This window comes from Triturus cristatus, chromosome 8 (genome assembly GCF_964204655.1).
Source record: "Triturus cristatus chromosome 8, aTriCri1.1, whole genome shotgun sequence".
Taxonomy (NCBI): domain Eukaryota; kingdom Metazoa; phylum Chordata; class Amphibia; order Caudata; family Salamandridae; genus Triturus; species Triturus cristatus.
The window spans coordinates 1,127,368,483-1,127,395,164 of NC_140591.1; the positions used below are offsets into that span (position 1 = coordinate 1,127,368,483).

Sequence of the window (26,682 nt, forward strand, 5' to 3'; positions counted from 1 at the left end):
TTTCTGGCACTCTGAGTACACCCACCCAGCCCCAATACACTAAAGCCTGTCTGGGAGGTGGTCACACCTCCCGGTGACAGGAAACCTATTGTCAGGCCTTCCTCTGCTCGAGCTTGGCTCAGCTGCAGGAGGGCAGACTCGTGTCTGTGGCTGGTGGCATCCATTTTGTGATGCCCAGGTCGAGAAAGCTGGTATCGGGTGTACCGGTGTTTCACATAAGTCTCTTTAGAAGGGTGGAATCATACCTCCCCTGCCAGTTACTGGCGGGGAGGAACGATTCCAAGGGGTTTGACACCAAACACAACATGTTTCTAAGCAGCCGTTTTAAAGTTAGCATTTACAGCGCGGTTATAATGCACTTAAATATATATGGTTGGCTGCATCACAGACAACCCCAGAAAATAGGTGCCGAAGGCTGCGGAGGGGCTCTGCTCATGCAGGGGCACCCTGTCACATAAAACTCAGCACCCTGCCTTCAGGATTGACAAGGCCTGCGATAGGGGTGACTGATAGTTTATATGTGTGATTTAGAATAGATATAGGTAACCTATATTTAAGTAAGGGGTGCATGCACCACCTTACACAGGCTGCAGTAGCAGACCTGTGGTGCCATTTTGAATGGTCTCTCAGGGGTGGCACAATACATGCTGCAGCCCCTGGGTGGCCTCTGGGGTACCTATGCCCTGGGTACATAGTGTACCATATACTAGGGACTGATAAGGGTACCCCAGTATCCAATCTAGGGTGTACCTAAAGTACATGCAATCAATTTAGAGGCAAAAGCAGATAGACTGCTGGGATCCTGCTATTCAGGACCCCAGTCAAAAACAGTGATACATCATCAAAACAAGCATTGGCATAGCCAATAGGTCTCGCTTTTGGGACCTTATAAGTATTTAGTTTTGCAACACAATATCCTTGGTACAACAACATCAGCTGTTGCATGGTTAAACCTTGTACCTTATAAGTGTTAAGCCATGCAACAGTTGATGTTGTTGCACCAACCATATTTGCTGAAGTTATCCAGCACAATATCCTTGGTGCAACAACATCAAGTGTTGCATGGCTAAACACTTATAAGGTCCCAAAGGGGTCTATTGGCTATGCCAATGCTTGTTAAAAATGTTATCTTTTAAACAGGTTTTGCTCATTTTCCACCTACTTTCCACTCCATTGTCTGCAAATACTATTTAAATATATTACTATCTACACACCACTCGAAGTGTGACAATAGCGTTGAGAAAAAAAGTGTAGCTTACGCTGTAAATTGTGGGATACATTTATTCCATAAATGTGAACATTAGCAAACTGATACATCATTGTCCACTTATGTTTTTTTGTTTGTATGAGCATTTTCATGCTCGTTGTGCGAACGCAGTGGAAGGAACAAGGAATGAAGAGTAAAGGGGGTGAAGGAAGGAATGGGCGTAGCTACGAAGGATGCGGTGAGGTGGTAAAGTAGGAGATGAGGAATGAGGGCGCGAAGTATCATGGTGAGGATGGGGCGGGTAGTAAAAGGAGGGCATGAATGCACGAGGGAAGGAGCGTGTGAGGGGCGTGGAAGTGAGATGGGGACCCAATGAGGGCTGTGAAGGCAAGATAGGACTCAAAGAATGTTGGTGTCGGAGACAAATGAGTACGGGAGGGCAGCGAAAGGGGGTGTGGGAGGGAAGATAGGGAAGAGGGTTAGAATACATTTTCAGGGTGAGGGATAAACGGGTAGTGCGAAGCGGTTTCGGTGAAGTTAATGGTTGTGAAGTGGGTGAGGAAAGAATCCATGGCTGTGGGGGTGAGAGAGACCTTGGGGGGTTGTAGGGAAGCCGAGATGGGTCAAGAGAGGAAAGGCAGGGCCGAGGTAGGAATTTGTGGGCGGAAGTAAAGACTGAGTTAACATGAGTGGGCAGAAGGGGTGAGGGGAAGGCGTATGGGGGCATTAATTGAAGATGTAAAGGGAAATCATTCCAAAAAAAGAGGTGGAAGTGAGAGAATACAGATGTGAAACTGCTGGAGAAGGTTTGCAAGAAAGGGGAGAGAGAATGCAGGCAAAGGAGGGAGTGCGACAATAGGAAACCGGACAGGTGTAGGCTGTAAAAAAGGAGGAGCATGATGGGGAGTAAAGGGTGCTGGTGTAAAGAGCAGTAAGCAATAACAATGTTCACAGGGAACTTATTTTAATTAAACAATTAATCGATAAGGAGTACAAATTTATATACTCATAACTGATTCAATCCAAAAGCAGGGAGAAAAACATTTCAAATCAATTGAAAAATTACTTCAGTAACCTTGAGAATTGTTTACTTCAGCCGAAGTAAATATAATTTATTTCATGAATAGCAATTTACTCACAAAAATTATTTATTTCAACACAGGTTTTTGATGCTACAGGCACACGGATAGGAAGTGAAAGAAAGAGCCCAGTGAAGTGATCAAAGCCTTTAAGGTGAAAAATAAGTGAATAGGGAAAAGGTCTTAAAAACAATGAGAGGCATTCAACAATAACATAATTCTTTGTTGCTCTCTCTTGGTTTGTGTCGACGACGTTTCAACCCACGTTGGGTAGGGGGTCTCTTCAGGACAGTTATCTGGGGACTGAAAATTAAAATATTATTTACTTCGGCTGAAGCAAACAATTCTCAAGGTTACTGAAGTAATTTTTCAACTGATTTGAAATGTTTTTCTCCCTGCTTTTGGATTGAATCAGTTATGAGTATATAAATTTGTACTCCTTATCGATTAATTGTTTAATTAAAATAAGTTCCCTGTGAACATTGTTATTGCTTAGTGCAAATTACCCAGTTCAGAGGGACATATGGGTTGCTCTTGTGTTGTTTAAAATGTGTAAAGAGCAGGGCACACAGGCAGAGAAGGCTAGAGAGTGAGAAAGAAAGTGTTATAAACACAGAGGAGGTGTTAACAGAATGGGTGGTGAAGGGACAGCCACAGAGAGCTAAAGAAGAGAGGGGGTATATAGGAGGGTACAGAGATATAGAAAAAAGCTGAGAAGATGAGTGAGGAGGCAAAATAGTGTGGGTGGGGGGACTCCAGGATAGACGCAAATAAAGGCAAAGATTGAGGAGGGAATGGTACAAAATGTGGAGGAGTGAGAGGGGAAGGTACAACATGAGATGAAGGAAGTGGGGACGCAAGGGGTCGGGAGGAGTGATTTAAGAGACAATGGAGACATTATTGAAAGAGGGGAGGAATGGTAAAAATGGAGGAGAGAAGAAAAGTGAGAGGAGCAAAGAGACAGAGATAACAAGAGACAGGTGCATGTAAAGAAATCAGGAGGGAACTAAATTGGTGAAGTAGACAGATGGGAGGGAGAGAAAAGGGGAAGAAGGAAAATAAAATGGGACAGAAAATATTCGGTGGAATCCAACCCTGAATGAGAGTGTCCTAAAGAGGAGTGGGCTGAGGAAATGGAGTGGAGAAGGGCACGACAGGTGTCAAAGAAGCTAGGGGTAAAGAGGGCCACAAGGGTCTGGTGGAGGAGACCAGGGGAGAGACTACTGGTAAAACAATGAACATGAACACCTGGCAAAAGGTCTCGCTTTTGTGAGAGTTTGAGTTATTGGCATTGTAAATGACAATACCTTTTATTTATGTGTTTTGAAAGCCTGCAATGAGTGCATAAACACATTATCTGTAGTTATAGTAGTAGTTACTTACGAGAAGCAAGGCTGTTAATAACGGTGTCTGTTTTACTGGCAGCCGTGCATTTCGTAAGCAAGGACTATAAGTACAAAGTGCATATTTATACTTGCTTGCAGGCTTTTAAAATACATAAATAAAAGGCCTTGGCATTTACAATGCCAATAGGTCAATCTCTCACAAATGCGAGACCTATTGCATTGAAAATGCTTTTTGTGTGTTGTAGGCATGAGGTATTTGGACATAAACATATGTTAGCACAAAGTGCTTAATGTGTGTGGGCTTAGAAAAGTATGTAGGGGTAGATAATGTAGCAAACGCATTGTTTAATAGGTAGTCATTTATGAGCAGTTGGTAGTGTGTTACATTGTGGAGCAATGGGTTATTTTAAAATATTTGTAAGTACTGCAACAAGTGTAAACATCGCTGTATTTTTAGTGACAGGACATGGGGTATAAATGTGAGCATTGTTGTAGTAAGGACTTGAAATTGGTACAATGCATGGGTATAGTTATAATCGCTATTGACTAGTGACATGTGATGGAGGAGGAAGGTGGAGATGGGAGACGAGACGAGCGAGGAAGCAATGGTAGAACTATATTTTGTGTAGTATATGTGTTACAAATTATCTTGGGAATTAGTGGGAAAAGTGCTGCAAAACGTGTGTAGCTTTTGAAAAGTATGGAAGAAATAATTTGCATTTAAAGGCAAAATAAAAGGTGCATTAGCAGAAGGCTAGTGCTGCCCGTGCCGTGCAGGGTAATGTCCGGTGACAAGATTGTTACTGTAGCTTTGTTACTAGTTTAAGATGGCTGTTTGTACAGTAATAGAACGGGTCGTAAGATTATTTGTTGTAGTGTTTTGGCATTGATCTAAAAGTATTACAAGATTTGCGGAAATGTAAAACAGGAAATGTAACGGGCAGATGCGCCAAAGGCGCCTTTCAGTCTGGCTGTTTACAATTGTCATGGAAGATTTTACGGGGAGGGGTAAAGGCACAGCTTGAGGTATACGAACCAGACAAGCTTTAGCGGCTAATTGAGATTTGAAAAAGGAATGTTTCTCGTAGACAGTAAACAGTGCTGCAGGGCATGTGTCTGCTATATGGAAGTTTGTAGTTAGCTAAAGATGTATTAGCTAGTGTATAAAAATTATGGAGTGCAGTGAAAGGGCTTAAAGATGTATGTAATAAAAGTAAGGTACTGCTTTGCAAATGTATTTTGTGAGATTTGCTGTTTTTTATACATATTTATACAACATTAAAAGTTACTCCGTACCTTTGAGTTTCTTTTTTTTGTGTGGGGCAGTTGGAGGCGTGTTAATATTTATAGGTTGTACCTATAAATATACAGCTTATTGTGTGCTAAGGAATGAGTTAGATAATACCACCTGAAGTACACTTTTGCTAGATTTATAATTTGCTGAGCTTTAGTGCGCCCTGAAACCCCCTCCTGTACCGTTCCAAATTTCTACTTCAACTTAAGTGCGTGTGTTATAAACATGTACGCGTGCATTTGTGCTGCCCTTTGTGCACGTAGGGAACGGAAGTGTGTATGGAACGGCACTATTGTGTGTTGAGGCGGCAAAAGTAACGTGCATAACAGAAAGAAAGTGGTAAAGATGGAGGGAGGAAAGGGAAAAGCGAATGGTGAAAACCAAAAGTAAATACGAGCGGCAGTTATCACAGCAAGAAGCAAGAGAAGTTTCATAGCGATAGGGAGGGAGCGAGGGACTAGTAGTTGTGCAAATGGCGCGAGTTGAACGTGTGCATATTTTCTGTGCTGCATGCGCTAGGTAAAAAGCATACGCGGGGCATTTATTGTTGTGGTAGGGTGGGATAAACAAAAGCAGAAGGGGCCTAATAGAGGCTGTAATAAAAAGTGTGCCTTTAATGAGCGCTGATCTTGTAATACAGAATGTAGGGCAAAAGGCTGTAGAAAAAGGGAAATAGGGAGTAATGTAGCAGCGTGAAGCCTAGACAGTAGAGGTGCATAATGTGGCGGGGCATAGCACTGTTTGGCTTGAATGTGCTTTAATACAGAGTGGAGTGAGAAAGGCTGTAAGGATAGGGAAACAGGTAGCAATGTAGCAGCATAAAGCATAGACAGTAGCTGCGTATAGCAACGTTGGGTATGATGAGCTTTGGAAAAGGCCGTAATGGAGGAAGAAAAGATGGGAGCGTGCGGTGAACAGGAAAAGCAAACAGTAGTGGCATTTAATAGAAGCAAAAGGGGCCTGATAAAAACAGGGAAAGAAAGAGGAAGCGAGCGAGTAGGAGTTGAGGGTTGAGAAGCGCACTCCCGGGCTGTGCACTGTACATGTTTCCACGCTATCAATCTGAGAGCTCAACAGAGCACGGCACTTGTATATTTTATCACGTCTGTTGGCCAATCAGAATTAAGTATTGCTGTCCGCCAGCTGTCATTAGCAAAGCACAAACCAGGCTGAACGTTGTAATTGTTACTCGATTGCAACGATGGTTGTTAAGAGCGGATACTATTAACAAGGCATTCTTTTTAAGGTAGTAGATCGCCCCTGCTGCATTAGAACACGCATTGATGGAAAGAACCATAGTTTTGAAATGTCAAAGAACGCCTCCGGTTTTAATTCATGAAACGCTGCGCCCCCAGGATCAGTTCGTCATGCATGAGCAGCCTATTTGTAAACCCGTTTTAACAAGCAAGACTAGCGGCCACGACCGGGAGTTGTATGTGCGCGCTCGCGAGCAAAAGCGCACCGGGATAGAAAGGGGACCATAAAATAAAAAAATTAAAAACACGCTAGTGATGCGCGCGCCGCAGCAGGAAAAAGTGAAAGTGATCGCGCTGGATGGGAGGCAGATGGCGGCTGCGCACGTGCGTAACCGCAAGCTTGAGGCCAGCAAAAGCGTCTAGTAGCACTTTGAAAACCCAATACTAAATGTCTCGCAGAGCAGCGCATGCGCTGGCTCAGGCGAGACCTAAAAAGTGGGGGGGAACCATAAGAAGCAGATCCTACTCTCCTACAACGGATGTGTTCCTGCAGGACTGGCAAGAGGAAGCGGGCTACGCCTTTTCCCCGTTCACCATGATAAGAAGGGTTTCAGCCCAAGTTGGACACCAGCAAGCGAACGTGGGTGCTCATCTTACCAATTTGGAGATCGCAAGTTTGGTTTCAAGTTCTTCTGGAACTTTCTTGGGATTCTCCAATCCCTCTCCCCCGCTCTTCTCCTGAGTCCGGACAAGGATTCCCACCCGCTCATCACGCAAGGCTCGCTAGCCCTGATGGCGTGGCGGATTACAGGAGACGATGGGCGGTACCAGGCCTTTCGGGAGCGGCTGAAAAGTTCATTTCCAAGGCCTTGGCCGACAGTACGGTCAAGCGCTACCGCTCCACCTGGAGAAGGTGGTATTGTTGGTGTGTGCGACAGGGTCTCAAACCCGTGGCAACAGATGTGACTTCCATTCTCAATTTTTTGCCCGCCCTAGCGGAAGAGGGTTTGGCTTCTATTAGATCCATCAATACCCTCTGCTGCCATTTCAGCGGGTCATACCATGGTGGACGGCTCTCTGGTGGAGGGGGGGGGGGGGGGGGGGGGGAATGGAACACCCCCATGGTCTGTCGCCTCCTCCGAGGCATCCGCCTCTTTACCTCCAGAGCCATAGTATTCACAACTCTGGGATGCCAACCAGGTCTTAAACCGGTTTCTTTCATGGCAGCTGAATAGATTCCTCTCCAGAAAGGAGCTCTCGGCGAAGCTCACCATGCTCCTCTGCCTGATCTCTTGCAGACGGGTTTCGTACGTCAGGGCCCAGTACGTCGCAGGTAGATAGTCTCTCCCACGGGGGTTACCTTCACGATCCGTAGACAAACTAAATGTGGAACAAAAAACATTTCTTATCTTGCCGTCCCGGATTCTCTGAAACTATGGGTGAATTTCACCCTCCAGGAGAGCATCAACTGCTCATTGCGCTCAAGAAGCCCCACAGAGCTGTCTCTACCCACACTATCGCCCGTTGGGTGAGATGGGTGATGCAGGAAGCAGGCATAGACTTACGGGCCTTCGGGGCTCACGCCACCAGAGGGGCAATGGCCTCTAAAGCAGATTTCTTTCATGCACATGTGAAGCTGAAAACTCGTATTATTGGCCTATTTGCAGCCGAGATCGCAATTTGTGTGTCATTGCGTAGGAGAGAGAGAAAGAGACCAAAAGATTGAATCAGCGGGGCAAGATCTTCCATATATAGGTTGAATTTGGAGGGGCTCAGTGAAGACCCCTGCGGTACTCCACACAAGAGAAAACGTTTTTGAACTGAACCTATCTAGCATCACAGTGTTTTCCCTATTGTTTAGGAATGATCTAAGTAGGTGCTTCTTTAATACCCATACTCTCAAGACGATGGCATAATGTCGGATGGACCACCGTTTCGAAGGCCACGGATAAGTCAAACAGGATTAGAGCTGCATTTCCATTGTCGTCAAGAATAGTTTTAAGTTAGTCTGTGGCTTGGATAAATGCTGCCTCAGTATCTAAAGCCAAATTGTGTTGAATCTAACAAATTATGTTCCTTCATGAATTGTGTGGGTTGGGAATTCATGATTTTTTCAATGATCTTGGCCATGAAAGGAACTCTGGAAATAGGTTGGTAATTAGACAGAGTATCAGGGTCGAGGTTAGACTTTTCTAGAAGAGGAAGAATGCAAGCCTTCTTCCAGGATGTGGGAAAGATACCGGATCGAATCATTGCGTTGAAGATGTTGACTAGGCATTTTGCTATGAGTTCATGGATTTGTTTGAGCACTGAAGGAGGGCATGGATCTCTTGGGGATCCTGTTTTAGTAGTCAGAATAAGATGTTTCACCTGAGTTCTAGAAACTGAACTGAATCTGGTCATGTCAGAGTGTGAGGCCTTATTTACTAAGATTTGCTGCGACGAAGGAGAATGATTCTCCTGAGCACTGAACGAATTGAAAATATGCTCCACCTTGTTCCTAAAATAATGGGCGATATCGTCGCAGAAAGTTTGACTGCTGGTACATCCTTTGGCTAAAGAGACTTTAGTGAGCTTGTTACACATTTTGATAAACTTGCAAATTAAAAGAACATGACCAAGTGAGGATTTGTATTGTACCCAATCCTTACACATGCAGACTTGGTCACATACAAGGTCCTCGGCAAAGGCCATGGTCTTTAGCGATTCTTTGTGCCTATTCCATTCAAGCAAGTTGTGATTGCAGGGCATGGCTTCCTTCAGCCATGCACAGCAGACTCCTACATGTTAACAGACCCGATCCAGACGGGAGAATCGATTTTTAAGACGAAAAGGGCTTTATTTTGGCTGTGTCCCGCTTGAAAATGCTTCAACAGTGGTAAATACATTTTACCGGTTGTTTTTTAAAGATCTCCCACTTACCTATTCCAAAATGCTGGCACGTATGCAGGGACTCTGGTGGCAGGGTGTGACGTACAGCCACACCCACTGCCCACTTCCCTTGGCCACAAAGCCTGCAAATGCTGAAGGATAAAAGTTCCATGAATTCAATCATTGGCCAATTTTTTGGACTTCCTTTTCTGTGGTTTACTGACATTTTAAACTGAACATATCTATTTGCACACTTTTCTGTGCAATAACGGATCTCTCACCCTTACTGGGTTTGAGGTAAGCCCCCTTTACGATCTCCTGAAAATCTTTTCTATTAGGAGGGTTGCGTACAGTTTTTAAACAGCTTGCATCATGACAGTCAGACCAAAATGTTGCATCTGTGAGAGGAAATCAGACTTCGGGGAGACTACTGAAGCATAATTGGAAAAGCAACCGTTTGATCCATATATGAATTTAAAAAACAAACCAATTGGGCTGAAACATCATTTGAATGACACGCAACACATTTTCCCTACCTCAAACAGCAAAACAAAACTACTAAATTAATTTACATGATAAAGAAGTATCTTTTCAGTATAAAAGTTCGATTGTCACGTCAAGTTCGTCCCAACACTATTCAGTATTATTTGATGTAGCCGAGAACAAAAATTACTAAAGCACTTAAAGAACCCTACTTTTGTCCCTTGATAGAATGTTTTAAATGCAGATTCGGCAAGCAGTGTTATAGCAAATCAATCTGCAGAAATAGCAACCTCCCCCATAACCAGAGTCCCTAACTCGTATTTGAAACCGAGACGTTTTATGAAAAGACACTAGTTATTTCTATTCACCTGCCAAAGCGAGTTGAAGTCCACTAATGTCCACCGACTGAGGCATATTTGGGACTTCCATAACGGCAATCTGCTGAGGGGTCTTTTTAAACAGTTCCCTGGGTGGTGCCAACATCAGCTGGGAAAGAAAAAAACGCTCAGGTGGCGTTATTGGAGGCAAAAACCCTAAGGGAAAAGAGAAGAAAGAAGTTTAGGTTTCACACGAAACAGCTTGCAAAAAACACGTATCTCAATTATGGTGAACATTTAATGTCTCTGAACTGTTCCTACTACAGGGAAAAAGTGAGTTGTAGAATCATTTTCATTTCACAAATAATGTTGACAATTTAATTACACAGCACAGAATTTACTTTCTTGTAGCTTAAGTAACTGTTAGTCCACTCTGTCTTACTGCATGATGACTGGATGCGGGTCAGACCTTAAGCTATCAATGACACTTTCGCGCAGGGCAAGACATTAGTTTTGGAGCACTTGCATACCTAGTCTGACATTCTGTGCTCAAATGGATATCTGAACCACGATTGCTGTCTACCGCTCCCTAAAAGAGCAATAGTGCGCACATACTTAAACACAATGTACTGATGTATCCACAACTCCACATTTAAAAATGTATTGAATCATCATCACCCTAATAAATAGTCCCTGCTTCTTGAACAAGCTTAACTCCCTTGCAACTAAGTGCAAACATTTAAAGCTTGATCTAGGATCCCTCATTGTTAACTTTGATAAGGGGAGCGTGGTTTTTCACAGGAAGATGGCAGACGCTTTCTAACCTCGCTCCGCCAGGGGGCCCATGGTCCGGTGACAGGGGCGCATGAGGTGGGCAAGAGTGGCTGCAATGCCACGGTACGGGCGGCAGCCGGCTGAGGAGCGCGTGGAGCTCAATATGTACATCCCCCAGGTTGGGTGCAAATTCAGAGGGCCCTGAATGCTCTCATCTGGCGCATGTCCCCCCCTCCACCGAAGGGTACAGCCCGCCTGGAATTGGAACTACCAGCGAGGAGGCCATACTGGCGGGAAGGTCTCCCACACCTGTCCCTCGCCCCCACCTACAGCCACGGAGTGAGCAGGAACAGACGCTGGCGCGGGTATCAAGGAGCACCCCCCCGCATCGAGGGGGCTCATCATTGGACAGCGAGCATGAAGACATATGGCGGTGGGAAATGTGTCTGTCTGAAGGGAGCCTCCCCCTCAAGGCGGGACAGCTTGTGCCCCCCCAAAGGCAGAGGGCAACCGCCTCTCCAAAACTTGGCGGCAAAGCGGATTCCTGGGTGTGGGGGAGGGGGTTGGCCAACAACACCACTCTCCTGATGACATCACCAGATCACTCCCAGGATGGTCGGGTCTCCACTCACCAGCAGCTGGAACAACCAATGGCGGGCCCCCTTCTCCCACAGCGTGGGCCTGAGTCATGTGGGGGGGGGGATACTTAGTGCATGGGGTGGCATATCTCACCCCAAGGGACTATCGGGCACTGGAGATGTTGCAGCAGAAGACACAAAGAGACTCCCCAGCCCTCATGGCACTGATTAGCACTGTCAAGGAGACACTAGACAGGACCTGGGCTGCAAGGTGGACGTGGTGGCGGTCGTATTGAGCCTTTTGCACGATGACTAACACAAACTCTCTGCAAGTGTGGCGCAATTGAAACCGTCTTCCAGACCCTCCGACTGACCACAACGGACCTTGAGGGACAGGTCAAGGATCTTGCCATCCGAGTCTGCACACTGGAGAACAGTGCAGAAGATGCTGAGGGCAGGCTGCACTGCAACAGCCTGTGCATCATCGGCTTTCCGGAAGGTGCAGAGGGGGTTGAACCTCACCACCTTCTTTGAGGCCAGGCCAGGCACCACTGTGGCGCCCCTGGGACTGCCCCTACTTCTTCGCAGTGGAGAGGGCTCATTGGCTACCCGCCCGACTGTCTCCATCTGGTGCCCTGTCATGCCCGGTGGTGGCTAAATTGATGCATGGGACCCATTGACTATGGCAATAACCATATACTCGTATTTCCGGACTACAATCTGGCAGACCTGCGCTGCCAGGCATCGTTCATGGGAGTGAAGAAGCTGTGGGCTGCCGGCCTCACCTATTTCTGGTTATTCCTGGCAAAGTTCGAAAGTCATGCATGTCAAAAAGGTCATTTCTTCACTGAGCCTGCGGATGCTTGGGACTGGGTGAAGTAACAGCACTACAAACCATAGGAATCTGGGATCCCCCCTCCCCCTTGAGTCGCACTGCTGATCACCCACCACCCGACGTGAACATTGACTGTACCACCCCTGCGAGGGAGGTCAAGCGGCAACGGGTGAGCCAACACCGGCCCAAGACAGAAAAGAGCAGATACAGACACGGACGGCTGCAACTAACTTGTGGGTGAGAAGGGGTACCTTGGCCAAACAACTTCGATGAAAGACATTTGGAGGCAGAGTCGAGCACCTCTAGTTCCAGAGCTGTCTCGACTAACTCTCCCCATAGTTATGCCACAAACCGCAGATGACATTGCTTAGTTGGATGCTGTTAATGTACTCTGCCTCATGAACTGGTAAATTGCAACTGCTCAGAAACTGCTATAAAAGCACCCTCCAAACCACTGTTGTCCCGGCTCACTGCCCTAAATCATGCTTGACAGCCACGAGTGGGATGCCCGTGGTGCCAGAAAGAGAGGACACTGCAAATTCAACAAATCGAAGACAAAACGGGGCTCAAACCTCCACCCCCGACATTGCTATTGCAATGCCGAATGGCCACAAGATGACACACTGGAACCGCACCGACAAACAGAGGAGGCAGCGGCATCATCCACAAAGAAACAATCCGCTGCACCACCACCAAAGACGAAACCACACCATTCATGGAACACCTCAACTTCAAACTCCACACAGATGGCTGAAAGACCAGAGGGACCCTCGCCTACAGACCGCCAGGACAACGGCCTGACTTCTGTGACGCCATCAACTTAATTGCCCCACTAGCCATCAAGTCCAAGCACTACATCTTCCTCGGCGACCCCACAGACACCAACTCCGACAACCTCCTGGAACACATAAGCAACATCGGCCTCACCCAGCTGGTCACTGACCCCACACACAGTGCAGGACACACGCTTGACCTGATCTTCACACCCAGCGACAGTCATACCAGAGAACTCACCTAGACTGACCTCACCATCGTCCACTTCACCATCGCAGGATCACTGTGTACTGCCACCCGGCCTCCCAACTCCTCCTTCTGCAGCTGGAGCAAAGTGACACAGACTCAATGGACGGATGCCCTCAACACCACTGAGCCTGACCTCGCAACTAAGCTGGACCGGGCAGTCCAGACCTACATCACCTGGAACACCAAGTGGGACAACCAAGTCACCTCCATCAAGCCTGCCAAAGACCTCCAAATCCACCAAACAAGCCAGCTGGTACACACCAGAACTCAGGACAATGAAACACAGCTGCAAACAACTGGAGAGAAGATATTGCACCAACAGACACCGAAGACTGAGCAACCTTCAAATTATCCTTCAACAAATACCACCAACATCTCAAAGATGCAAAAGACGCCGCAAACCACATCGAAGCAAGCGCAAACCACACCAAGGAACTCTTCAGCATAGTCAAGAGTTCTTTTGCCAGACGGCCACTGAGAACACGATCGCCCCTTCACAGAAACTCAGCAACACGAGCGAACCATTTCCACAACAAGCTATCCACCATCTACGGGAACTTAAAACCCCAAACCACTGACCTCTACAGCCTCCTCAGTCCTTCAGACGCCACTCCCGACCATCCGCTCACTACACGGGAATAGCTCACCATATAGACCACCACAGCCATCATGACCCTCTTGTAAGTTCCTGTTAGGGCCCACTCAGGTTCTCCCTTATTTAAGCCTAACTACACGTATTAGGCCCCGATTGCTTTGCACAGCCACACAGAACACATTTATTTGTATGCCATATCATTTTTTAAATATGCTGTATGTTATTATTCAGTAGTTCTTCTCGGGATTCAGTCTGAAAATTTTGCACAGGGTTGAGCACTATGGTGCCCTGTTTTTCTGTGCTCAGTCAGCAACATCTCCTAACGTTCAGACTCAACACAGTTGCACAGCTGCTGTTTTCCAACACAGCACTTCTTATCATATAGAGCTATACTTGCCTTTTGGAATACAGAGGAGAATTCTAGCAAGAGAGAAAGTTCTTGGAACAGGCGCACCAGCCTTGAGTAAACCGAGTTTACACCTACGATGCGGACCACCTAACTACAGGAAACCAGGTATGGGGTCCAGTGCTAATCCCAAAGATCTCAGATATATTTCTGTGACCACGTAGTGAGGGTACGCCTAGACAGCTTTATCTACCATGGTAGGTACTTTTTATTATACACAGTTTGCTCGTAATGTTGATTACTTTGCTTAGTTTATACGATTTCTATTCGCAGAAGAACTGCTTTAATCATAATACAGCTGTAGTTTCAATAAATATTGTAAACTTTCCTCGTGTCTTTCTTTTCTTTACTATGGACATGCAGGAGTGAAAAAACCAAAAGGTGATGATCGGTTTCCACAGTTGCTTTGGGGTCTAGAGAGTTGTGTTCTAGGTTGCCAATTCACTTGCTAGTCTGGAAGGTTAGGAGGGCAGGTTAGGCATCGTGAGCTAGTCAGACTTGGATCCATAGGTCCTGCTGTGTTACGGTAACTCAGCCCATGCATTCGGACGTCCTGTGATCCCAGGCACAGTTCTGTTTCTAAGCAGAACACGTAGAAAAAACACTATTCACTCATCCCCCACCGCCTCTTCAACCTCAGAAGCAAGGATATCAGCCACAAACTCATTACTCTCCCCAACACATCCATCTCCACAGCCACCTTGAAAGACGCAGAAGTCCGACCTCTCAAGAAACCCTCCACCAATCCCAAATAACTCCAAAACTGACACACCATCTCATTGCTCCTTTTCCCACCAAAGTCCTTGAGAAGGCCATCAACCGTCATCTCACCGTTGCCCGACGCCTCTCAATTCGGTTTCTGTGCAAACCACAACCCCCTTGATCTCCGCCACTGGCAACATCCACACCCTCCTCAACAGGGGAGAATCTCGACCTCTCTGCAGTGTTTGACACCATATCCCACCACACACTCATCAAGAGACTGCACCGCACTGGAATCCAGGGAGACTCCTTCAGATGGATCGCATTAATCCTAACGGGACAAACTCCAAGCTTCCGCCTACCCCCATTCGCCTCAGAACCAAAGGGCACCACCTGTGGCAGTCCCTTAAGTTTCAGCCTCACCCTCTTCAACACCTATATTACACCTCTAGCCAACCTTGTCGGAACCCATGATCTCAACATCATATCCTACACAGACGACAACCAGCTCATCCTCTTGCTCTTGTCAGAACCCTACACCGCAAGGACCAACTTCCACATCTGCATGAAGAATGTCTCTGACTGGATGAAGATCAACTGTCCGAGGCTTAATATCAATAAGACTGGAGGTGCTGATCTTTGGGAACGCCTCCCTGTGGAACAACACCTGGTGGCCCGCCAAACTCAGACCCAACCCCACACAGACGCAGACAGACCACGCCCACAACCTCGGCATCATCTTGGACAGCAAACTCACCATGAAAGGACAGATTAACGCAGTTTCCTCCGCCTGCTTTCACACCCTCCGAAGAATCTTTAAATGGCTACCAATCGGCCTGAGGAAAACTACCGCCCTAGTCACCAGCTACTGGACTACGGCAACACATGGTACGCAGGAACCACCACCCAATTCATGAAGAGACTAGACGATACAGAACTCAGCAGTCAGACTCATCCTCAAACTACCCAAACAGACTAATATCACCCCCCCACCTCAGGAACCCCCATTGGCGCCCCATCCAAAAACAATGCCAATGCAAGATGCTGACACACCTACAAAGCCCTCCACAATCAAGGACCAGCATACATCAAGCACCGCCTCAGCTTCCACCAACATTCCATACACCTGCGCTCCACCTCATTCGCTTAGGCACTGCACATCTGCCGAAGCTAAAGCGGAGGTCGCTACTTCTCCTACCTTGCCTCCAGGTCCTGGTACAGCTTTCACCTCCAGACATCACCCTCTCTGGTGGAATTCAGGAAGAGGCGCAAGACCTGTTTTTTCAACTGAGCCCTGCAACCTAGCACCTGTATACCCCCAGAGGTGAATAGCAGCGCTGTACAAATACGTATTGATTGACAACAATAAGGTTTTAGAAAAGCCATGTCAAAACAAGACATGCATTGATAAAACCAAAAGACTGACCACCAATGTTGGACCTACATGCTTTGCCAATACTTGTTTCTACTCATGTTTACTCATTATCTTGTTGAAACCGGTTACGCTGATTTTTCAATCTGAATATTTTTGGGAAATATTAGCATGCTTTAACACATTTTACCAAACTATCCTTCAAAGAAATGATACCTAAAATTTTACAGCAGTTTAGCAAAAAACAATTTTTCCAGTTGCAATTTTTGTGAACATTTTATAATCGTAACAAAGAATTAACGGTCAATGGGTGCACATAACATCCCTCAATATTCATTCCACTTTCCCCAAATTTTGGCCCATTAATTTGGGCAGCCTCTGCTTTCGTAAACCACTTCTTCGGCCTGCATACACTAGCCTTTGTTTCTTTTCCATTCTTTCAGAGTCTGAGGTGACGCAGCCCTCCACATCCTGGCTACTGTGAGGCTGGCTCACCATATACTATACCAAAATGAGGTATAGTGTGTATTGAATCCAGTGGATCTTCAGAGGTTGTATAGAGGTTAAATAGATAACACTAATGCTCCATTTTGTGATAGCGAGGGTGAGCAGTTAGGCTTATCAGAGGGTTGTGTTAATGCATTTGTTGTACACACAGTGGCAATAAATGAGACACACACTCAATGAATAAATCCGAGACCAATTTATAAAAATAGTATTTTGGTATATTTATTTACTAGGATTGCCAATCTTTAATAAAAGCAAGTAAATTTTTAGGTCTCGCCTGCGTTACAGCGCATGCGCTGTCCGCTTGCGAGATCTATTGTCGTTGGTTTTCTGTTGGGCTTCTTTGGAAGTGGGTTTGGTGCACGCCCCGTCTCCCTTAGGCCCCGACCACCCTAGGTCTCACCTGCGTTGCAGCACATGCGCTGCTTGCTTGCGAGATCTATTGTCGTTGGTTTTCTGTCTGGCTTCTTTGGAAGTGGGGTAGGACCCCACCCACCAGTCGTCTGTTGTTCCTAGCCTCACGCTCGAGCCCCCCTTCTCTGAGAGGCTTCCGTCGTGTCCCACCACCGCAAACCGGTGCTTGTTCTTCATATTTATGGCTCATGGCACGCTTTAACTTTTTTCCCCTTTGGCTCGTGGCACGCTTTAACTTTTTTTCCCTTCAATTAGTAAGTTTGGTAGCTGGGCGGGTATGCGTAGCTTGCCATAGGCCTGGAGTGCGTTCTATTGCTTGTTTTTCTCCCCTTTCTTAGCACATCTTGGGTCCCATTTGAAAAGAACGGGTGTGAGCAGCAAGGGTGTGCCATTAAACAGAAAACGTATTTAGTCCCAAGAATCGTGTAGTGCAGTAGACATACCTGCCGAGCAGCGCGTTTTGTCTGCAAGGGGATTCTTCAGTTAAAGTCCAGCCCTCTTCCATAAGAGCCACCCCTGAGTGCAAGTCATCACACTCTAGTTTGAGATGAAAACCGCTGGACTCGAAGCACCCAACTCGATTCCTATCGCAATATATTATCGTTTTGTGCGGTGCAATTCTCACATGATGCTAATGTAAACAGTTGCAAAGTGTCAATTGGTATCACAGAAGTCAGCTGCAAACACATGCAGATTGACACTATTTTCACAAAAAATGTGCGCAAAGTGTCACTGATCTCACAAGATGCTAATGCAGACACTTGCAGCGTGCCATTGGTGTCACAAGAGACAGATGCAAACTTGTGCAGATTGACACTATTGTCACAAGAGATGTGTGCAAAGCGTCACTGGTCTCACGACATACTAATCCAGAAGATTGGAGGGTGCCTGATATTCCAAGAGTCAGATGCAAACATGTGCAGTGTTGCACGAATGTCACAAGAGATTGGTGGAGAGTGGCTCTTATGTCACCATACGTAGGTGCAGAATGATGTAGCGCGAACTGAGCTCATTCACAATCCACAGGAGAGAAGCAGCACTAACGTCACACGAGGTAGACACGGGCAGGTGGAAAGTGAAACCAATACCACAAGGGACAGATGCTCATTGGAAATTATTTCACAAGAGGCAGTTGCTGGGTGCAGATGTTACAAGGCGCTGACCCAAACGTGTGCAGAACGATGCTGTCACAACAAACGTGTGCAAAATGGCACAGATGTCACAAGATAAAAGGGGTGTGGCTGGGATGAGCATTAAACATGCCAGTGAAGTGGGAACTCGTGCACCATGGGATTTGTGCATCAGGTATGTACTTTGTGGTGTACTTTATTTTTATAGAAACCTTTGGTTTCGGCCACGCTCCTCAGTCTCTTTAGGAATGGCCACTCACCCCTTCCACCACATTTATGCGCAGTCATGATCTTTCCACCCGCTACTTCTGCCGCAACACACTAGGAGCTGTCTCCACGTCTTCTCCTATGCTCACACTTTGTTCATTCGCATTGGTAACAAACAAGTCTGGAGTGGACTTAAAGCGCGTTTGCCTTTGTCTCGAAATTCTTGATGACTGGCACATTACAGTTAAGGCTGATGAGAAGGCCCTTTATTGCAATGCAATAGGTCTCGCATTGAGAGAGTTTGCGCTATTAGTATTGTAAATGACAATGCCTTTAATGTATGTTTTAACCCAAAACATAAATAAAAGGCATTGTGATTTACAATGCCAATAGCTCAAACTCGCGTGAATGCGAGACCTATTGCATTGCAAATGCTTGTTAAATAAGAATGCTTTTGAGTTTCAAAAGTGGACACTGCAATTTTCAGTCTGTGCAATGTTAATCAGAAGAAAACAAATTGCAAGTAATTAAACCACCAGCGGCACAGGGGCAGCTGGGTGCAGAGGTCAAATCTAGAGTTAGGACCCAATGTTAACCAATGGAGACGGGGGGTGCTTGAAGACATGCTGGTTGCAGGTAAGTAAAGCAGCTGATGGGCTCAAGCTTCGGAGGTTTAGGCAGGCACAGGTGGGCTACAAGGCAGCACCAAACATACACTACCAGCGGCGCAAGGGCAGCCGGGTGCAAACACGGTGTTGGGCGCCTGGAGAAAAAAAGGAAGGTGCACTCCATCACTAGTCCTATGAAACCAACACCAATATTTGGAAATAATTTTCTTCTTTTATTCGTAGTCTTGATAAAAAGATAGGCACACAGCCAACGCGTTTCGTTCCCTTGTGCCTTGGGAAATTCGTCAGGGCTTCCAATAGGTATCAGAAATAATCAATACAACCCGAATACGGAGTGTTTAATCATCAATCAAAGATCAAGAATCTAGGATTTTTGTTCAAAAACACCAGTGTATACGAATTCAGCTTTCATATTCTTGTAGCCAAGATGTTGCTTTATTGTAGGATTTTTTTTCTAAGTCAGCTGGCATTCTGTATTCGAGAAGCGGCACATCCTGTCAGTTTCATGTACATATACGGTTCCCTTCTGTTTCTATAGGAATGCATGACAATTAAGTACGCTATTGGTGTCTGAAACGTCCATAGCGTACTTAATTGTCATGCATGCCTATAGAAACAGAAGGGAACCGTATATGTACATGAAACTGACAGGATGTGCCGCTTCTCAGATACAGAATGCCAGCTGACTTAGAAAAAAAATCCTACAATAAAGCAACATCTTGGCTACAAGAATATGAAAGCTGAATTCGTATATACTGGTGTTCTTGAACAAAAATCCTAGATTCTTGATCTTTGATTGATTAAACACTCCGTATTCAGGTTATATTGATTATTTCCGATACCTATTGGAAGCCCTGACGAAGTTCCCAAGGCACAAGGGAACGAAACGCGTTGGCTGTGTGCCTATCTTTTTATCAAGACTACGAATAAAAGAAAAAAATTATTTCAAAATATTGGTGTTGGTTTCATAGGACTTGTGATGGAGCGCACCTTCCTTTTTTTCTCCATGGACCTTCTGTAAGACAAGTATCTCCAAACAGCGTATACTGGGAGTAGTTGCACTCGAAAGCATATATTGTCACTTAATGGAATTTTAAGTGCTTGACCTTAGTCTGCTGTTTTGTTCTTTTGTTGCACGGTGTTGGGCGCCCAATGCTTGTAAAGGGAGGAAACATGCTGCAGGCGTCGAACCGGAGGCTGCACAAAGAAGACCAACAGCAGCAGAGGTAAGTTGGCATGCTGTGGATCACAGTGACACTGTAGGTCGAGCTCTCCAAGGCCCAGGGGCTTCGGTTGGAGGGGTGTCCTCTGATGTCAGGTTTCCCTTACTGGAGCCGGTCGCGGTTGGGGACAGCCTTCGGATTTAGCCTGCAGGCATCGTCTTTGTGTTCAAGAGGGGTCAGCCAACAATGCACTTGGAATCAGGATCGCTGGGGAACCTTTTCTTGACTGGTGGGCCACCTGGACTCAGGCTGGAGGCATCAGTGCAGAGTAGTCAGGGATCGTGGTTCCGGAGGGCACCAGAGCCCTTGGTCTTGGATTCTTGAGGACAGGTCAGCTGTCCTCGGGAGTTCTGGTATTTCTCGAAGGCAGGCAGTCCTCCCTGGGGATTTGGAGGTCGCTGGATGCAGGACAGGCATTTTCTTTGCAGGGTTTTTGAAGCTGCAGACAGGCCGGTTGGGGTCTAGTCAGTGGGTGTCTTCAGTCTTCTATGCACAGAGTCTTCTTCGTCCTCTCTCTTTTTAGGTTGGCAGGAACTACTTTCAAGGTCTAGGGGAGCTACCTAAATACTAGAATTAGGGGCGTTACCGGGGAGTAGCAGGCAGGGACCAATAGGTTCCCTACCAGGGGTGGCTATGCCCGCTATTATGGAACACTTCTGTGGGAGGCGGGGCATACTCCTAGCCTGATTGGATAAGTCCCACCATCTTCTAGATGGTGGGCACTGAAAAAAATTCTTAATGTTCCCTCCTGCACCCGAGAGGTAGAGTTGGCAAAGGGGTCAAACCTCCTGTTCTTCGCCGAAAGTGGGGGTTTGAAATGGGTGCAGCCAACTGCTGCTAGCAGCAGAGGCTGGGGTTGCATTACTAAGCCAGCAGGCCATTAAAGCTTCCCTCTCGAGCACTGTGCCCATCCTGAGGGAGGAGGTGACACCTCCACCCAGGATGTGCTTGGTTTCTGGCAACAGAGAGCAGAGGCTCTCGACCCAGGTGTCCAGAAACATGCCTGGTGGTGGCAGGCTGCCTAAAACTAGTCAGACCACACCAGGGTTGCTAGGTTTTCAGGGGGTACCTCTGCAACAGGAAGCCACTTTCTCCACATGAACCATTTTTTCAGTCTGTTTTCCATTGCTTCAGAGTCGGAGCGGATATAGCCCTCCACATCCTGGCTATATCGCGCTGGACCACCGTAAAGTCCAGCGTCACCCAGAGAAGAATTTTGCTGCTCCAGTCAGTTATGTCCCAAGTATTTAAAAGGCACCACTTTGCCTATATTGTCATGGCACCCCCTTACACATTCATTACACAGATGGTCACTGCACCCCAATAATTCTTGGGTGCCAGACAAGCCCACAGCATATGAAAAAATTTGCACTCCTGGCCACATTCTCTGGGGCACAGCGCCAATACATCCCTGCTGCATTTTAACCATTGTTGTGCAAGCATAATGGGACCCTTGTAAAATATTTAGTTGTACAAGTCGAAAATGGGACCGTATAGCTACCTCCCTTGGACATGCAATCACCCTCTGGTCATTCAACATCTTTTAAATTCCCCACGTCACACAGCTTTCTCGGAGTCAAGAGTTCAGGGAAGTTATTTAAGAGTGCAGTAGGTTAGTGAGATTGCTTTTTTATCCCTGTAGTCTTCCAGCAGCCTGTCTACCAGTGGGGAGTACTCCAGAAGCTCCTATCCATTGGGTAGTGCCTTATTAGGGCATGGCTAATCTAGAGATAGCGGCATGGCTCTGCGTGTGCTTATTGGTCGTCCCTTTGCAAATCTGCAGAGGATATTACCTCCCCATGTGCCCACAATCCCCCATCCCCACTCTTGAGAGGCCCATTAGGTCCCATTTATCGAAGCCCTGCTGTTCGGCCAATATGCCCAATTTCGCTGTGTCCCACAGCGGGGTATCATGGGTGATCTTACCTCGCCAACCCAGTGCTGCCAGCGATATAGGCCATATCTGAAACGTAACGGAAGTAGAGCCCGAAAATTAATTGTAGCATCTACCTTCATTTATCTCTCTACGATAGCCCTCAGGTTGCATATTACACCATTACATTCTATAATCTGGTTCATCTTGAGGGAGGTGAAACCAATGACTGACTGCAATATGCCGGGCTGCGGAGTAGTATTTCTGGAGGGCTAGAAACACTATTCCTCCACTGTACTAGCCCCTTGTCAGTTTCAGGAGGGATTTTCTAGGGGCACCCCCATCCCACAGGAGTGTACGGGTCACAGTGTCTACAGCTTGAAAGTAGAAGGCGGGACCGGGTACTGTGTGTTGTGAAGCATGTAAAGAAAGCTGGGCAGGGCCATCATTTTAAAGAGTGATGTCTTTCCCAACAGGGACAGTGGTAGTGCTCTCCAATGCTGGACACCGCTTCGCAAACGTGGGAATGGGGGTTCAAGGTTGCACTCGTAAAAGATATCAGGGTCCCGGTTGATAAGGATCCCCCGTTAGCAGAATCCTGCTGTACAATCTTTTGGGAGCCGTAGGGCTGCCCCATGCAGTACATAGATCAAGGATTTGTTGCAGTTTATCAGGAGCATCTGAGATACAATGTGAATATGTGTAATATCCTGTCCAGTGTAGTATGTGGATCAGCTACATATAGCAGAATGTCGTCTGCATATGGAGAAATTATGTCCTCCCAGTTTGCAGACCATCTCAAACCCCTGATTAATAGATCACCCCTTATCCAGACTCCCAGCAACCCCAATACCAGGGCGAAAATGAAGAGGGAAAACGGGCAACCTTGTCTCGTTCCAGGCCACAGCAGGAAAGCCACTGACGTGCCCCCATTCACTGTCATTTGGGCCGGAACATAGAAGTCGAACTCAGGCAAGAAAACATGGCCCGAATCCCTGTTTTTCTAGAACTGCATACATGAAGGGCCATCCAACCGGATAGAAGGCTATTCATGCATCTAGCAACACCACTACGGCATCCTCAAGGATGTGGGCAGTACGGCCCAAAACCCCATACAAGCGCCTCAAGTTAAGTGCAGTATTTCTTCCTGGCATAAAGCTGGACTGGGCTGGTTGGACCAGCGTCTGAATGACTTGAGTCAATTGTGTCGCCAACAATTTTGACTTCTGCATGCAGTAGCAAAATCAGCCTGTATGAGGCAGAGACATCGGGTGATTTACCGTCTTGGTGGATTATCACTATATTAGCTCATCTCTGTTTCGCTCTGCATTTTTCCGGCTTCTAGACTTTCTTGAAACATTCACAAGAGGAAGGGGGCAATTTTAGCAGCTGTAAGCAGGTAGAATCCAATAGGCCATTAAGGCCCCCGGCCTTTCCTGAATTCAGTGCTTGAATAGCTTGTGAAACCTCAATCTCTGCGAGTCCTGCTCGAGGAGGTCCTTTCAGTCGGAAAAAGATGTGGCATATGGAGGTCAGGCAGAACTTCCCGTGCCGCCTCACTAGTTCTTATGGAGGCGGGGTGTAAATATGTGTATAGTAGGCTGAAAAGGCCTCAGCTATGCCCTGCCTGTCCCTTGCATGGACCCCCTCATCATTCATCACCTCGAACACCCATTGCAATGTCGCTTCTGTCCTATCCAACCACACCAAGACCATGCCCACTCTATCACCCACCTCATTGAGGCGATGTTGGTAGCCCCATATTGTTAAGCTTTGCAAACGTGTGTACACATTTTGTTTTTACTGGAACCACTGTCAGTAGTGCAGTCCGAGCTTACAATATTTATTTAGAGCGCTCAGCCTAATAAAGGCTAACCCTGCTAAAGGCTATGCAATAATGAACCATAAATACAAGTTCAAACAGCATTAACATATGAACACCTATATTACCTCAACTGCAGAAAATTATCTTCCCTGCTCCATAATGTGATACTGTAAACTGGCAGACAAAAGGTTTGTGCTGTAGGGGGTTGGGCCTACATGTTCCAGGGACAAAATAAACATGAAAACATGTCCTTGACCCAAAACAATATGTCCTGGGCATCAGGCTATAGAAATTTCACACCCCTGCTGTAATCATAACTGATCTAAATTCTTAACTCCGATCGAAAAAAGCAAACCAAATATCCTCATCAAAAGTTAATTTGGTTGACTCAAGAAAAATCGTGAGAAATCAACAAATGAACCATAAAACAAGAAATTAGATTCTGCAAAAGAGAATAGATTTCACAGTTGAAGTCCCTTTAAAAGTGATCTATACTGGATTCAGTCAATGGCATGAAGTTGGCAGTGGTCACTTTAAAAAGGTGGGGGAGAAGGATGGGGGTTACTGGAGTTTAGCATTACACTAAGCTTTTTCGAATGCTTGGATTTTTTTAAATGAGATGCTACAAAAAGTTACAAAAACACCAACACTAAACTTGCTAACTACAAAACTCACATTACTAGACGCAACAATGCAGTCTCTGTACCAGCTACGAATCCCCACAGCATGAAGAGAGCAACCTTTTTTATGCTGAATTTCTAGAAAAGTAGCATGTGATCTACGGCTTATTTACCGAATATGCACACATTTAGCTTACGTACACAATATTTTTTTTTGTTACCCGCTTTTTCCTGTTTGGGATGGGCTAACATTACCAGGTCTTTGGACGTCTATGCAAGCACTAGTTTAGTTCATGTTGAATGTGTGGATGTGTCTCACAGGACCACTACTGGACTGATTGCTTGAGCATCACTTGGACCACCCTTACCTATTAGCAGAGAAAGCAGCTGGGGGTAATGGGGATGTACTCAAACCATGAGAAAATATGACCTGCCATTTTGCACATACATTTCACATCAGGTGTACAGATTTGCATCAGATTTTTAGAAGCAATTTTGGAAAGTCAAACACTTTAACTGGAGGAAAAGAGGCGACTGGTGATTTAGTAAGAGACCTGCATCACAATCTGTGTCTGATCGCACCAACAAAGAAGTGGTTTCAAGGGTCGATCAAGTAGGCTATTGGGAGGAGGCAGCCACATACCTGAGACCCAAGAGCCCAATTATAACATACATCAGTGGTAGGGCAATAAGCAGGATTGTTTGGTACTAAAACTTATAATCTCAGTAGTTTGTAGTGAATCAGCACACCTCAATTTAAAGAGACTCACATGGTACCATAATGCTTAACTTTTGAGTTAACCCAAAGCTAGTAGACAGTGGGTTATCAGTGACAGCCATGTCAGACTCTGGGTCCGAGAGATCTTGGAAGCTAAGGAGTACCCACATACATGGGTGATTAGAAAAGCAGCATGACCTGTCATGGAAATTTTGACTCTTGATTTTTTTTTAGTACAGGACCCTGTGTCCAGGGCTGCAACTTATACTACACTTCTTATTAGCGGACAGCTAAAGTCAATCAGACTCTCAATCTGCAAAACTCATGCAACCACGAAACCTACCCTTAACTGGTGACCCAGAGTGTAGCTACCATCCAGGCCCTAATAAAGGTAAAAACAGTTTGAAAAGGAAACTAAGCATTCTGTCATTGAAAGCGGATGCATTGGAAAATCTTTAGTGAGCCGGGTTTGAGTCTCGGCAGGGATGCTCAACATCCTTTGATTCTGGGCAAATCACTTAATCTCCGTGCTTAACAAAATGAATGTGTCCGACTGTAACGCAACTGGTGCTCATGTAAAGCGCTCCGATACCTTTGTGTCGCGTTTGCGCTATATAAAACTCACAAATATATTAATGCTGAGAGGGACATAGAAGGTATGCTCAATTCTGATTTTTCTCATGAAGTAGAGGACGAGAATGAGTTCCATCCTAGGACTAGGGCACAATGTATGGATATGGAGTCCAGGTGCAAGGCAGAACGCCCACAGAATTGGAAGATTACCCAGACACAAATAAAGACCCAATGTTCAACTAAAAGAACCTCTGTCAACAGAAGTACTCAGAAAGGGGCTCCAAGTACAGCTTTATATGTGTAGACATGCTTGCAGCAGCACTCCGATTCATAACCACCTCTGGACATTCTTCTCAAGACTTGCTATTGAGGGAAACTAATACTAATCATGCACCACAAACGAACATGCCCTCATATATAGCTTACCTTTTTGGGGGGAAAATCACCTCTAATGCCGAGTGACTCCCCTACTGTGGGTTGACGTATCAGTCCCAAACCACCACGGCTAGGGCCTGCATGCCATTTGCCTTCCAGAATAGCCCCTCAGCCTTTTCACAAGGGCCGCCTGCCATTAGAGTATGCTTTGGCGAGCGCGGGATGGCAGATGATGAAGCATGACAACCAACGGGTGTGAGAGGCCATCTGTTCTTTTTAGGCAAATGCCCTTAGAATACTAGCTGTGGTGATTTGGGACTGATATGTCACCCACAGTAGACGAGTCACTCAGCATTAGAGGTGGTTTGCCCCCAAGTAGGTTAACCATTTATGAAGGTGCGCTCGTTTTTGGTGTATGGTTATTGAAAGGGAGAGCATGAACGTATACCTTCACTTAAATCTCTCTCCTTTCCCCAGTCCTGGAGATTTCAAGGGTAATGTGTTATGTAG

General features: G+C 46.2%; 1 protein-coding gene across 1 annotated transcript in view; it reads right to left on the reverse strand.

Annotated features, from left to right (window-relative positions):
• The window catches only part of CNOT11 (CCR4-NOT transcription complex subunit 11), a 155,511-nt gene that overhangs the window by 116,994 nt on the left and 11,835 nt on the right, over nt 1-26,682 (reverse strand). Inside the window, exon 2 of the mRNA XM_085622759.1 lies at nt 9,845-10,009. Within this exon, the coding sequence (XP_085478885.1) occupies nt 9,845-10,009 (165 nt within the window). The remainder of the gene's footprint in view (nt 1-9,844; nt 10,010-26,682) is intronic.